The following is a 15762-nucleotide window of genomic DNA, read 5'->3' as shown; positions in this document are numbered from 1 at the left end:
GTTTTTTTAAATATACACATATTTGATCCATCCCTTTAAATAAACAGGGCTAAACCAAACATCTCCTGATCTCTATATAACACAGCAGGTCCTTCAATTGAAATTCTGGATACTGACAGAAAACCATGAACATGATTACAGAGGAAATCTGCATAGATGGATCATGACATTTGTTTACTCCTTTAATTATCTCAGGCAGTTATTAAATTCATTTGAAAGCATTAATGCTCTGCATTGAGAGGTATGGGCCCATTCCTGCATGTCTGGGCTCCATGAGAGGACTGTTCATAGAAAGTGCAGGTTAGGAAGAAGCACCTTCAGATGTTAGCAGATATCCATGAGAGTCATATATTGTTTGGTTTACAAGGTACCCTGTGAGTAGGACACTGCTCCTGGTCAAGCCAAAGGGAGAAAAAACTCCTTCAATTGAGCAGCAAAACATTGGTGTCCTTTAAAACACCCTGGAAGGGTAAAAGAATCTTCTCTCTGAAGGCATCTCCCCTTGTGTGACATGACCTGCCCTCACAAAGGGACTGCTGGTGAAACCATGAACTTCTACTCCAAATAACCAGCTTTGCTTTCTGAAAAGGCATTTTTTAATGCCTATTCCTAAACTCCTTAATCTTGCAGAGATGTGGGTGACACAAAAAGATTAAGAAAAAATTACATGGCTGTGGAGAGTGAAGTATGTGGTAAAAGTTAATAGAGGCAGAGATTAAGAGTTCTGTTTGTATTTGATCTCATCGAAGGTTTTTAATCTGCAGGAGCCTCATTTTCTCAGGTTTTCATCTGGAAAAGGCTTGCAGGGGAGTTACAATAACGTTGTCTAAGCTCCTGGTAGTCAAAGGCAGCCCATGCCCCTGCAACCCTGCCCTGCATGAGTTCCAGTCTGGGGACCACAAGTCCTGGGAAAGACACCACATCCCCTGGTAAATGCTTCCCCTGGTTCTGCAAGGGCTTTTCAAACAGAGAAGTAGGATTTATGTGGTTAAAAAATAGAAAAAAAAAAGAAAAAAAAAGAAAGAAAGAAGAGGAAGAGGGAGAGAAGTGTGTGTGGGGGGAAACCAACTCTGAACTAAAAGCTTAAAATAAGAGCTGTTTTCAGATATGGTGCCAAATTCAGTGCTGGCAGTAGTGGGCACAAGGCTGTTGACTTCATGCCCAAGCTTGAATGAAGTCAATGCCAGCAGTGAGTTGGCTCACGCAGTGCCGAGGAGGACGGCCATGGAGCTTTGTCAACTTTTCCTGAGCTGCCTGAGGAGCGAAGAGCAAACTTCAAAGACATGGTACTCCCCTTTCCTCACCCCCAGCCTACTCCCCTCCTGCCATCCCCATCCTGCAGCTCTTTCACAGCAGCTCATCTAGCAGTCCCTTGCCAGGCAGACAGTCTCCTCACAGGCGCCCGTGTCTCCCATGTCCCAGCTCCCTCCCACAGCTTATTGAAGGAGAGAAGCAGGAGCTGCCAGGAAGCACAAAATCTTTCCATTTTCTCCCTTGCTTTCTGCTGGCTGCAGAAGGGCTGCTCAAGGTTGGTGGGCTGGGGGACATCCCATGTTCACCAAAAGGTGTGGTTAAGCTGCCTTTTGCTTCTGAGGGGCTGCAATTTAACCATAGGAATTGTGCAGGAATAGCTGGGAATGGAGCTCAGCTGGGGATTGCTCCAGGGCACATGAGACATCATTGGGTCACCACAATGGGGACAGGCAGAGACTTCCTGAAGTGACTGAGCTCCACCTAAAAATGATGGTATTCCTCATGCCAGCACTTGCTGTCCTGGGCATATTCTGCAAGCCATGAAAAACCAAACCAAACCAAACCAAACAAACAAACAAAAAAAAAAAAACCCACACCAATAAAAAAAAACAACCCAACCAACCAACCAAAAACAAACAAACAAAAAAACCCCAAAAAGCCCCAAGAAACAACAACAACAAAAAAAAGACACAAAAACCCCCTGCAAAACAGAAAACAAACAAAACAAACCCAAAAATAACCAGCCCAAATCACTTGCTGTGTTTGGCTTATTTACAAGCACATTGAAGAGGACATTCAATACAGAGGGACAGAGGAGATGCCAATCCCTGTGGAGGCAGCAGTGCCTCAGAAGCCACTCTGTGCCTCGACATCCCAACACCTGCACACCTTTGGGGCATGCACATCTGGCTGCAGCTCCCTCTAATGCTCATCTGTTTTTCAGTTCTACCCAAATAAGTTGCTCCAGCACCTGCTTGGTCAAACCCAAACTCTCCTGGGAAAGCTGAATGGATTGCAAAAGCAGATGGGGAAGGTGATAGAATTACTAGATGCACTGGCCCTAGGACATATCTCATGAAACCAACCTCACCTTCCCAGCCACTGTGACAAAACAACACTGAGCACCACAAAATGATGTAACCTCCCCACATACCTGCTTTGCTCTCAGGATGGGAAAGTGCTTGCAAAAAAAGGATGCAGGGTCTCATATACATTGATGAGGAAGGCTGCATCTCCACAACAATCCTGATCCAGCAAAGATCTGGAACCATACTCTGGAGCCATACTCTGGCTTTACACCTGAGTAGCTCTCTGGAGCTTAGATGAAAGAGCACAAGACATGAAATTTCTCCAGCAAGAGAAATGTATACAAGAGCAAGAGCATGTGTACAAGGTACTGACTGTCCACACACCATGCTGGATGTTTTGTGGGGCCCAACAGCAACTTCCAACAGATGGGGATTTGGACTACAGAACTCATAAAAATAAGCCAAGCAAAATAAAGTAAATAATTTCTTTTTTTACCTTCTCCCTGCTTTGACTAATTTTCAGGGCATATTTGTGTTACTGAGAAGTCCTAAATGGCTGAAAACTGTGTTTTTCTTCTTCTTCCCCTCCCCCTGCAATTACATCATGCACTGAATCAAAATTAAATTTCCTATCACCTTTCTTATCAGTCACTCCCTCATCTCCAGGCTGGTGAAACCCACCTCCTTATCTCTCCCCTCCCCTCCCAAATCCCCTTTGAAGCTCGACTCTTTGTGTACATGTGTACAAAAATGATGCAGTGGGCAGACCAGTGAGAAAATCCCACAGCCGAAAACATCACATAGCACTTTCCACCTCCTTCATCCCAGTCTTTTTCCCCACCTCTCTGTCCATGAGCAAGAGAAGGAAGGAGAAGATTTCAATTGTACAGCACCCAGAATGAGTCTAGAGCTAGGATCAGCAGGTCTGAGGTATTACTCAGTATTTGGTACTCTGTTTGCCAAGAACTTACCCATGCAATTTCTAAGGACAGTCCCTGAGCCCCAAGAAAAAAGAGTGATGGGGAGTGGGGAAAATTAGCCTGTGTTTCCATAGGAAAATAAGGGTGGGGAAATGAGGAGAAACAAACAAAAGAAAAACCAAACATAATTTTGTGCATTTCCAGCTGCCAGCATCCCAGCTGCAAAGTGCTGTGGACAGAGAGTGCAGGTCTCTGCCAGGTTTTAAACAGGTGTGAGGGGAGCTCAGTGGTGCATCTGCATGCCATTCATGCTTCAAATACCACTTTAATCCCAGCTTTCATCTTTCCCACTCACTTTTTGATAGGGGGATATGTCTGCTGGGAAGCAGAGGAGCAGCAACTGTGGTATCTTGCCCCCAACTGCTTCTCCCCCCCCTCACCCCCAAAAGCAACCCTTGCAGCTTAACCACTTAGCAGCCAAAAGGCTGCTTTTGACAGCAAAGCTATCAGGGACCTTTCCCTGCCTCCCAGCAGTTTTCATGTCTATGCCTTGTCCATACCCTACTATCAGGTTCCTTCTGGAGCTCATCTCACCCCAGCCCTTCGAAGGAACCCAAGCCTTTCACTCATGATTAAGCATCTTGCCTAAGTGGGACACCAATGCCAAGCATATGGACAAGTCCCTCCAGTCAGTCATGGTTCTACACATAAAAACCCTGCTGAATCAGGGTGCCACAAAACAGCTTTATTTCTGTGCTGCATAGAAATAAACATTGCAAAGGAGTGCCATGGACATGTTGCTAAATGTCATTCAGAAAGGAGATGCCTGCCTTTCCTGGTGCTGGATACAGGCAGAGCTGAGAGCCTAAACACTGGAGGAAGATGGTGGAAAGAAACAGCTGGGTTATGTAATTGAGCTCTTGCTGACCACTACAAGGTGTAAAGCCAAAGCAGTCAAGAGCAAACCAGATCCTTACTCTCCTCTACTTCCAAGATGGCTCTTAGAGTATGGAGACAGCAGATGAAAGATTATGGAATGGTTTGGGTTGGAATGAACTTTAGAAATCATCTAGTTCCTATCTTCCTGCCACAGGCAAGCATGCCACCTTGAAAGATGCCCTAAAGTAGGTGACTCTTCCTCCCAGCTGACCATATGCATTTAAACACCCTATGGAGAGATTCACCATCCTTCTCTTTATGGATATGAAAGGCAGATGTGTGGCTTCTAACAGCTCCCTGCAGTACACAGCATCACCAGAGGCTATCACTTACATTTCTGTTGGATATCTCTGTTTGGAGAAGATGAATTGCCATCTGGAAGATCTTCCCTGACCGCATGATGGGGAGTAAAAACACTGGCTCCAATGGGATACCTTAATTTGCAGATATCCAAATTTAAGCCTTTATAAAATGTGGCATGAGTAGAGCTTCAAGTGACAATGATTGGGACAGCAGAATGGCAATTAGACATAGCATGAAGTCTGTGGCAGAAAGAGCAGTCAAACAGGAACTTCTTGTCCACCTATCCCAAAGATCCTTGCTTCAATGCACTACAGAGTCTTACAGAGTATTGTGCCTATTTTTCTACCAAAGATGCTCATTTCAGACAAACCCATACTCCCTTACTTATTTCCAAACCCAAGTAGAAAAGACAGATCACTCATCAAGGTCGTGAAACCAGATTGGCTTTGGAATGGCCTGTTTGTTTGTTTGTTTTGTAGCAAGCAACTAAGTGATTGCTTGTTTAAGCAAAGAAATGAGATGGTGATGTTTTCACTTTGCAGTACATTACCTCTAAGGAAACTCAATCCTGACTTGACCACAGTCCCTGGTATTTCTTCACCCTCCTCCCCCCTCCTCACCTCATTTTTAACACCCTTCACAAAATCCAAAGGTTAAAAGGTCCAGAAAAAAACATGTTATCTGTCATGCATCCCTTGTGGTTGGAGATGGGCAGCATTATCTCAGCTGCCATCCCTACTGCTCTCAATTCCTACTCAGCACAGCCAGGGGTCCTGGTGGGAGAGTCTCCCAGCATAGCAGGAGCTAATGCTAGGAGCTTCATTAAGTGGCTCATGTGAGCATTCAAGTGTGTGCCTTTCCCTTGGTATCAATGAGGAGAAAAAAACCCAAATGAACCTAAATCATGCATATTTTAGAAAGAAGATGGAGACATTGTTAGCATAAGCCCCTAGTACACACACTTGAAATCAATCAATGCCTGGAGAATTGCAGTGCTTGGTGCTCTTTAAACAGTTTACAGCATGCCTCAAGCAGCAGTTGTACAAACAGGTAAGAGACCAGCAATTCCTACAAAAACATTAAAAATGCAGAGATAGAGCCAGATACTTACATCCATTTTATCCCGTAGCAAAGCCCTGTCTGCAGAATCAACAGCAGAAAACCAGCTAAGAAAAATCGCAGACTTGGCTTCATTTTCTCCACTTTCTCCTGCTAGCCAAAGGAAATCAGCTTCTCCAAAGAAATTTGTTTTCAAAAAATGAGTTTTCTTAATATTTTGTGCAGTGTATTTTCCTTCAGTTTGGGTATTGCTCGTTCTTGGAGATGAAAAACCTGAAAGGAGAAAGAGCCCGAGCTACAGTTAACTCTGAAGTTTAGCAAGTCACTGTGAGAGAGAAATCTATTATCCAAATTGCAGAGGAGTGGCTTATGAATCATGAAAAGGTTTGGATTATCCCTTCTCAGTCCTCTCCCTTGCCAAGCCTCGATACAACCTTTCGAGTCAACAGACAGACAAACCGTATGGGTTGAATTACACAGAGTTATGGTCTGATTGTGTGTTTCCATTTAACCCTGCACATGGCAAGACTTCATTCGCTGCTTCACTTTACTGGGGTTTTTTTCTTCCCCTCTCCAAAAAGTTTGTGCAACTGCTTAGAAAGAAGAAGAAGAAAAAAAGATAGATCTTTACATTAGCTCAAATCTTCAGCTATTTATCTCTCGCTTTGTTCTCTCCAGATTTCTTTTTCCTCTTTCTTTTTCTGCAGAGAAGACAAATAATAAAAACTGCATTTCCCTACTTAATGCAGGTGCCCTTGCCCTGCAGATGTTTCTCTCTGATCTGTTACAATAAATGTGTTTTGCTCTTTACCTTTTGCTTTTCTTCTCACCTCATTAACTCTGCCTCTCACGTCTTCCAAGTCCTTGGCACCTGGAGCTCACGGAAAAGGCTACAACTTTGTAAACATAAAATCCCATTTTTGTCTCCAGGGAGCAGCCTGGAGGAGACAAAAAAGCTCTCAAGGATACCCTCACACCCCTTTTCTTTTTGTTGGTTTTTTCCTTCTTCAGGCCAAACAGATAAACAAACCAGATGCAGGACTTAAATCCTTAGAGGGGTCCTCTCTGTCTTCAGGGCATGGCTTGCTTATTTTAGCAGCAGTATTAATAGCAGTAAATGGGTTTCCCTTCAGTTACTCACTTCAGACACCGCTCCAGGCTGCTTTTTGTGGTCTTTGCAGTGGTTTCCCATCCCATGAGAAAGACAACAGTAAAATAAACAGAAAAACCTGCCCACCACATTGCATCTCTGGAGTCTCACAACCCATTGCACAGCACACTGGCATACCCAAACTGCAACTGTTCATCCCCCTCACAACACCCCCTTAGGGAGGTTTGGGAAGGGACTGGGAATGGTTGGAGCAGTCAGCTTTGCTTTGGGAAACCTCTTACCCTGGAAAAAGGGTTACCCTACCTGATCCTCACCTCTGGATTTGCCCAGCTGCAGCTTTCTGCCTAAATATTCCCATTTGTGGAGCAATTGGGCAGGGGAGAATGAATATTTCTGAGTGTTTTCTCTGCCATCTGCAGCATATTTTTCTATTCAGGCTGCTTTTTGGCTATCCCAACCCCAGCGCCTGGCTTAAAGGGTTTCTAGAGAAGTGCTGTTATTACAAAGGATTTTAATAACCTCTAGGGGCGAGTTCCTGGCTCCCTTGAAGTCCAAGACAAAACTGACTGCCTACAAGGGAGGCAGGATTTCATTGCCATGGATTGTTTTTCCTTAATGCCTGCTTGGATTTGGGTTTGATGCATCCCTTGAAGGCACTGCTCCCATGAGCATCCAGGCATACGTGCTTCTTGTTTCAGAGTATTTCTGTATATTTTACTCTTTGGGAACCCTTTTCTTCCCACTGCTCTACAAGCACACTGGAAACCTTCAACACTTAACAACACTTAATCCTGCCCATGCCTTTCAGTGTCTATTTAGATATTTCAGACCCCTTATCTCACCCCTGTGAACTGCTGGACAACACAAGAATTGGGTGTAAAATGTCTCAGATCATCTTAAACACTCTCAACTAAACCTGACCAGCCAACACCATTCTCTACTTCCCCCCCCCCCCCCCCCCCTTGAAAAAGTCACAGTTTGGGGTTTTTTCAGCTCCTGGAATGGAAGAAAAATGATCTAATTCCTCCCTACATACCCAAAGAACTGTGAGCTTTGCATGCAATTGCACCCCTTTTATTTGGAGAGGTAATAATGCATTTTTCCACTCAGTCCAACACAAATTACATTTGCAAGAGCAATTTGCAAGGGTGGAACACACTTTGGGCAGATGTGATGTTTACAGCTCTGGTGAGCTCTGGGTCACTGATCAAACCAACAGCAAGTGGCCTGTGGACTCCTAAAAACAGGAGCAGCTTTTAACTCAAATCTCTCTTTTCTCTTCACCTCAAGGCTGTTTGCAGCCAGCCACGCTCTGGCACACAGAAAACACTCCCATCAGACACTTCCAAGACTCTGGACTCAGGGATGGGAATGGACAGTTTTAACTGTACATAAAAGTGTGAGTATTCAGCTCACATTTTTCCAGTTTTCCCATCCAGTAAACAAAGACATCCACCTGACTCTGCTGCCAGCCTGCAGCTCTCTCCAAGAACACAGCAGCCAGGTTTAGGGGTAGCACATCCCCAGATGACCTGCAGTGAGGAGTGGGAGCAGAGAAAAGGAATAGAACTGGTGGTGGAGTTGATTCCAGCTGCTGGGTCTTACCACTCCCTTGCTGCCTTCTGGATCTTCCTTCTCCCTCGCAGCCCCTGGGTGTCCCCACTACCCTGCAGCCTCCCGGACTCCTCTCTCCTCTGCAGCTCCTTGCATTGCCCTGCACATTTGCAGCTCCATGTCCCCCCTTTGCCATCAGCCTCTGGGTCTCTGGTGTCCCATCCAACTCCTGGGTGTCTCCTCTCCCCTGCAGCTCATCGGGCACGGGTCTCTCCACCCCCTGGGTCTCCCTCTCCCCTGGGTCCTCCCCTCGCTCCTGCACTCACACTTCTCCTTGCCGGGTGTCAGGTCTCTTAATTCAGCCTCCGAGTCTCCTCCTTCCTTGTTTCCCCCCGGGTATCCCCTCTCCCTTGCAGTCTCCAAGTCTCCCCTTTCCCTCTCATTTCCTCGGTTCTCCCTGCCCCAAGCATCTTCCCGGGTCTCCCTTTTCCTTGAAATCCTCCGGGTCTCCCTTCTCCCTTGCAGTCTCCAAGCCGCCTCTCTCTCTGGCATCTCCTCGGTCTGCTTTGCAGCCTCTAAGAATCCTCTCTCCGCCGAACCCCCCACCGTCTTCCTACTCCCCTGCATCCTCCGGGATGCATCCCCTCTGCTCGGAATTCCGCCCACGCCTCGCAAACCCGTGTTCTGGGCCAGCCCCTCACTTTCGGCGTTCCGAGGGGCTGCACGGAGCCGCTGTCCCCTTCCCACCTCTCCCGGCAGTGGCTCGCACAGCCCTGCGGTCCCCGCTTACCTCGGCCCGGAGCGGGCTGCGCGGGGACCGGGGCCGCTCTGCCGGGGAGGCCCCCGGAGCCGCCTTATATGCGGCCCCTCTGCTTTGATATGCGGAGTGATGTCAGCTCGGATTAGCATAACAAAAGGCTCCGCGCCCCGCGGATGCCCTGGCGGGCAGGCCGGGCCCCGCGGGGCTCCGCGCATCCCCTGCCCGCTCCCATCCCGGCACAGCCCTCGGGAGCGGGGCCGGGACACGGGCGGGGGCTCGGCCGCCGCCCCCGGGCACGGCGGGGACTCAGCGGTGTTACTCTAATGAGAGGTTAATGATTAACAGTGATTAGCAACAAAAATAGCGGGTCGGTGTTGCGGCCGGAAGGTGAGCGCGGCCGGGGGTGCTCCGCGCCCGGAGCTGGGGGGCAGCGGCCCGGACAAGGACAGGGACAAGGACAAGGACACTCACCGCGCTCTGCCAGGAGATCTGGCTCCTGTGAGAGGGTCGGGAATCACTGCCCGAGGTAGCCCCTGCTCAAGCTGTACCTCAGCACGTCCTGCTGTCAGCCTGCAGGTTCCAAAGGTTCCAAACCTCTTCTCTGATCGTCTGTGATCGGTGCCCTTGAGCAAATGTTGAGGTCTGGTTTTTGCTTTCAGGTCGGTTTCGGGGTTGGAGGCTTGGTGATTGCCTGCAAACGGAAGAGAAAGAGGGAGGAAAATATAAAAAGGAAAGGAGAAGGAAAGAAAGGGAAAGGGGAAAAGGGGAAAAAAGGGAAAAAAAGGGGAAAAGGGGGAAAAAAGGGAAAAAAGGGGAAAAAAGGGGAAGGGGAAGGGGAAGGAAAGGAAAGGAAAGGAAAGGAAAGGAAAGGAAAGGAAAGGAAAGGAAAGGAAAGGAAAGGAAAGGAAAGGAAAGGAAAGGAAAGGAAAGGAAAGGAAAGGAAAGGAAAGGAAAGGAAAGGAAAGGAAAGGAAAGGAAAGGAAAGGAAAGGAAAGGAAAGGAAAGGAAAGGAAAGGAAGCAGGAAAAAGGAGAAGGAGAAAAGAAAAAGAAAAAGAAAAAGAAAAAGAAAAAGAAAAAGAAAAAGAAAAAGAAAAAGAAAAAGAAAAAGAAAAAGAAAAAGAAAAAGAAAAAGAAAAAGAAAAAGAAAAAAAAAAAGAAGGAAAGAAAAAACCAAATGTATACAAGGAAAGAGGAAAAGTAAAACAATAAAAAGGGAAAAAGAGAAAGAAAAACAAGAAGGGAAAAGAAAAATAAAATTTTAAAATGAAAAGAAAATAGAAAAAAGAAAAAGAAAAGGGAAAAGGGGAAAAGAAAGAGAAGAAGAGAACATCAAAAGAATAAAAGTGAAAATTAAGAAATAAAAAAGGGGTTAATAAAAAGGAAACATGTAAAAAAAGAAGAAAACAACAACAAAAAAGGACAAAGGAACAAAGAAAAAAAAAAGGAAAAAACAAGGAAAATAAAAGGAAAAGAAAAAAAAATAGAAGAAAAACTGTAAGATAAAAACCCTGTAAGAAAGAAAAGCACAACTGACTTCTGAACTTAAGGTCTCATGAGTCTGAATTTAAGACATCTGCCAGCTATGGGCTCTGAAAAAATGGATGCTGGTTGCAAAAGTACTTGAGTATTTTTTTTCATTTGGTTTAATTGTAGGTTTCAGGTGAAAGGAAAGAAGACAATAAATGCTTTAGTCAGAACAGTTTCCTTACGGTCTATTTCAGGACAGCTACTTATATAGGATATTTTTTGTGTCTCTGTCCTTTTGCTGATTGCATTCATATACACAAGTCACAAAAGGTCCCGTGTGAACTGCAAAGAACCCTGTATGCACAATCCCAAATTCCTATTATATTATTTGTATCACACCAGGTTTTGCCAGCAGCTTTGCACAGTATGTCCATTTTTATTTGTGTGACAGTTGCCCAGAAGTACTCAAACTGCTCCAAACTTCCATTTCCCTGGCCCTTCTCCCATCCCACTGACCCCCAAAAATGTGTACCTGTGAGGAGGAGGTCAGGGTTCTCCAGGGAGGAATTATTTACGTGGGAAAATTGCCTGGTATATCTATTGCAGTCTGACTTGCTGTGCCAATTCTCTGTTTTCCGTATAAATAGCCTTTTTCCAAATTACCTTAACCTTTAAAGGGCAGTAGAGATAATGCAGTTGTTATTAGTCAATAGGTGTAGAAGGAGCAAGTTGTGGCAGTTGTAATACTCATGATTATGCAGTAGGCACCTGCTGTGCTCAGAACTGTGCAAACAACACAGCTAGATGAGTCCTTCCATAGGATCTTCATGGTCTTTATATTGCTGCTGAGAGGTGACTGGCCTTAACAGGTGCTGAGAGGTGATGGTGTGGAGTAGTGTGTTGGTTTGAAAAGACAGGTGTTTGCAGGAAGACAAGAAGGCAGGAGCCTCCCCTGAAATTAAAATGCAAACCCCCTCCCTCTGAATTATTATAATTTTGAAATTAAGGGGCTCTCAGGCAAAGACATGGGAGCAGGAATAACAGTTCTTTACTAGGAATAAAAAAAAAGTAAAGATAAAAATAAGAATGCAGTAATACAAAACAACACTGACAGAATCAGAATACAACCTGACACCCTGTGGGTGTTGGTAGCAGTCCAGTTGGAATGGTGGCTGCAGTCCTGGAGTGTCGGGTGTGGTTCTGTTGGAGCAGTGATCCTGTAGAAGGGTGTAGTCTTCCTCTGAAGGTCTGGTGGTGGTGTGGATGGGCCTGGCCTTCCTTGGGGAATCCAGCAGAGAAGACAGCTGCTCCTCTGGGAATCCAGTGGAAAAAGGCTGCTTGTGGTATTCCAAGTCTCAGATTATATCCAGGTAGGAATGCTTGGCTCCTCCCCCTGGGTGGAGCATCTCACAACGGGATGCTGTAATTTTATCAGCCATGCAGTGACACTCAATGCCCCATTAACAGAAGATGTCTCCCCAGAGGGAGGATGGGTCATGGAAGAGATAAAGGAAGCTGCCCAATTAACAGAAGAAATTGCCCCACGTCTAACAGATGGCAATAGAATACACACCCCCAGCCACATCCTGCAAGCTAAGACAAGTAGGAATATGGAAAGAAGGGAATGTTTCCAATCTGTGTGGTTTTCTTGAGTGCTAATAGTTTGCTAAGGCTCAGAATCATGGAATCATTAAGGTTAGAAAATCCCTGTAAGATCATTGAGTCCAGCACTGACAGGGCCACCCCTATACCATGTCTGACATGCAGAGGAATCATTAAAAAATGGCACAGGAGTACAAGTATCTACTTGTTGCAGTGTCCATGGGAGCTACTTGTCCATGTGTTCATCATGACAGAAGGGCATAGGAGATACAAGTGAAAAGGTGGGACAAAGAGTAAGAAACCAGAAGGATACATACATGCAGGATAAAGGATAAATACGCTCTGCACTATCCACATGCACACAGAAAGTTATTCAGGAAGAGCCTTGGGAAGTTTAAAACCATTCCAGACCTTTAATCTGAGAAATTTTGTGCACAGTCAAGCCCTCAGGCTTGATATGCCAAACTATTTCAGCACACATTTAAATACTCTTTAGGGGACATGTTGTGTTCTAAGTGCTTTGATGAATCAGGGAGGTCCATGGTTGAATTGCTGCAGTTTTTTGTCTCCTGCTCCTTATCCTCTGGTGGCAAAGCATGGCTGCTTTTGGGGTACCTGAGAGGTTGGGAACTGCCAAGGTGTGCATGGGAGGGTTTATTTCACCAGACCCGGTGCTGAACCAGTAATCTAAATCTAAAAGTTTAGCAGTCATTAAAAGTCATTAAAAGTCAGGAGTCCTACTGCTTCTGTGGGTCAAAGCTATTACCATTTACATCAGCAGGAGACAATGATTCACCATTTTTTATAGGATTTTCTTAAAACAGAACTGGTCAAACAAATGTGACAATTAACAAACCAGAGCTGGGGCTTTCCATTGGCATTTAAGCCCCAGGGAAGCAAGTGGATGTTGAGCAAACAACCCACTCTGGCTTTGCAGTCTGCAAAGAAAGATTTTACAGAGTGTGGCTGTATCCATCCATTAACAGAAGGAGAAGCAGCTGGATGAGATTTTCTGGACTGCATTTCCTATCTGATCTAGTTATTAAACTTAAATATTCAGAAAATCATCTTCTTGCTAATCTTTAGAAATATGTTTGGGGGGCTGTAAGAAATTCATTATCATGTCAGAAAGATAACTGAACTGGAAAATAAGGCTTTATTGTCACCTGTTGCACCAGGTAACCTCCAAAATGTGAAAACCTCTCCAAATCTACCAGCAAGTCCATGCAGGATTTACGAAGAGCATGTATGGAGCTGGGACACAGAATCATAGAATAGTTTATGTTGGAAAAGCCCTACAAGAACAACAAGTTCAAGCATTCCCCCCAGCACTGCCCAGCCCACCACTAATCCATGTCCCCAAGTGCCACATCCACACAGCTTTTAAATCCCTCCAGGCATTGGGACTCCAACATTGCCTTGGGCAGCCTGTGCCAGGGCTAAACGACCCTTTGGGAGAAAAATTTCTTGTAATATCCAACCTTAACCTCTCATGGTGAAACTTGGTTCTATTTTTCTGCTCTTGTTGCTTGATACCTCGGAGAAAAGACCCCCACCTCTCTGCATTGTCTTTTCAGGCAGTTGTAGAGAGTGATAAGGTCTCCCCTGAGCTTTAGAACACTGACATCAGTCTTAAAAGCTGCCATGGACAGCACAGGTGAGACTCCCTGCACCCAGACTTCAGCTACACCTGTCCCTGACTTCAAATGCAACTCAGCAGGAGTGACTCTCACTCAAGGAGTCCTGCAATCCCTTGCAGAAGTCCTGGATCTGTTGCAGACCTCCCCAGACTCACGTTATATATACCATAACTCTGCCATTGGGAGCAAGATACCACGCAGATGCTGAACTCAACTGGATTTCAACCAATCACACAGACACGAAAAAGGCTTTGCAGTCTGCATTTTCTGTAACTAATGCTCTAGGACCACCCATGCACCCTTCAGCAGCATTTCATTTATCATTTGTTTTTATGTGTGTATCTCCTCTCTCTCTCTTCTTCCATCCCTGCCACAGAAGAAGACCCTCCATGGATGACTCAGGAAAATATTATACATCTGCAGATCCAGGACTCCACTATAAACTCTGTTGGAGCAGAGGTCCATGCTCATTCAGATTAAAAAATCTCTACAGCAGTGTGCTCAGTCATGGCATTCTCTAAATATTTAATGATACGATAAAATTATGTGTATTGTGGGGTGTGGTATTACAGTTTTATCAGTGAATTTCAAGATGCTCTGTGCTATGAATGATCTACAAAAGCTGCCATCCTCCCAAAGGGGTTAGAGTAACATTGCACCCAGCATTAGTGTGTGTTCTTCATGTGGCAGCCAAAAGAGACATGGATAAATGCCTCCAATTATTTTTTTTTAGTTGTTTAGCTGGTACCAGTGGCTGGAAGGTGCCCAAGCATGTGACAGGATGCCATTTCCACATTTCAAACAAGTATTCTGGTCATCTTGAGGTACAGGCTCCAGCTACAAATATAAATAACTGTGAGCTAGTGGCCATTTACTCTCCCAAAGCACAACTGGAATGGAAAACTAAGCTCCATTACCTACACTTTTCATTAGGAAACATCTTTCTTAAATCCCCCAAGCTCTGCATTGACTTTAGTGAATGGTGTTTTTTGTGAGAAATCATGTATAATAATAAATGACAGGTCAGTGACCAGGTTTGTGCCCTTGACTCTAGTTTCCTAAGTTTCCATTTCAAGCATTGATAGGGACATTTTTTAAAAAGGCTCTGCCCCTTACTAGAAATAAGCTAAATTATAATCATATGAATTTTGAATATTCACATACATACTTTATTTTCTCATAGGGAGAACAAGAAAAGACTGTTTGATGCTAAAATAATTTTCAAAATGCTGAAGAGCAGGGCATATATGAAAAAGTAAGGACTCAGATAGTGAAGATCTTCCAAATTAAATCAAGACTAGGGAACATAATTGAGGAGTCATTGCTTTGGACTGCCTCATAGCCAGCATTGTTACTTCTGAGGGGAAAATACATTGGTACAAGACTGATCTGTACAGCATCCAGGGAGAAGTGCCACATCCCTGGGAAGGGGATGATATCTTCTGATACGTGACTTCTTTTTTTTTAACATGAGGTTTTTATGAAGCCAGGCAGTGGGTTAATAAAAGAATACACTTTGGCAGGGACCCAGCAGGGACTGGGATGGCAAGGAGTGTCCCTGCAGATGCAGAGGAGAGATGTGCGAGCATCTATCACAGCCACACTTCATCATGCATGGAGAGGGTGCAGCTCTGGCTGTGCCTCAGCAATGCCTGGCAGCTCTAAGGTAAATAATACAAAGGTTTTTGTCCCAAGATGTTGCAGTCAGAGGGAGGCAAAAGCTCTGTGGTTCTTCTTGTTGCTCCCAAACCCTAGGGATGGAGGCCAGATCCTACAGAGGCCATATGCAGACTGCCTTGTACCTATAGCATAGGCAGCTTTACAAGGGGATGAGACCACTCTTTGTCCTTCCTCTGGCACACAAGGCCACCTCTGTAAATCAGAAAGATTGCAGCGGCCTGAAATTTCTCCTCCACCAGACATCTTGCAGAAAATGATAGCATTTTCCAGCATGAAATGAAAGCCTGAAGAATTATTCTGCCTTCATTTTCCTCCTGCCCTTAAATAGCAGACATTTTTGTGCAGTAGCATCCCAATTATCTTCCTGTAAAGGTGTGGCCACAATCTATTTTCCCTAAATTTCAGTGGGTTTTGTCTCCCTTGCCTTGTCTTTATTATCATCAC

The 15762-nt window shown here is 45.0% G+C and overlaps 1 protein-coding gene across 5 annotated transcripts in view; it reads right to left on the bottom strand.

Annotated features, from left to right (window-relative positions):
- Nucleotides 1-9672, bottom strand: part of WNT11 (Wnt family member 11) — a 32212-nt gene extending 22540 nt beyond the window's left edge. For 2 of the 5 annotated variants that reach the window (XM_077174486.1, XM_077174490.1), the window contains exons 1-2: nucleotides 8959-9180; nucleotides 5556-5776 (exon numbers count right to left, since the gene is read on the bottom strand). In XM_077174486.1, the coding sequence (XP_077030601.1) occupies nucleotides 5556-5638 (83 nt within the window). In that variant the 5' untranslated portion in view covers nucleotides 5639-5776; nucleotides 8959-9180. Of the gene's footprint in view, nucleotides 1-5555; nucleotides 5777-8070; nucleotides 8146-8958; nucleotides 9181-9399 lie in introns of those variants that run through there. The other 3 variants (XM_077174488.1, XM_077174489.1, XM_054627741.2) reach the window with 3 other exon arrangements.
- Between the last annotated feature and the right edge of the window lie 6090 nt (nucleotides 9673-15762).

The sequence above is a fragment of the Agelaius phoeniceus genome, chromosome 2 (assembly GCF_051311805.1).
Source record: "Agelaius phoeniceus isolate bAgePho1 chromosome 2, bAgePho1.hap1, whole genome shotgun sequence".
Lineage (NCBI taxonomy): Eukaryota > Metazoa > Chordata > Aves > Passeriformes > Icteridae > Agelaius > Agelaius phoeniceus.
The sequence above is the reverse complement of the archived record's forward strand: the minus strand, read 5'-3'. Positions and strand labels throughout refer to the sequence as shown.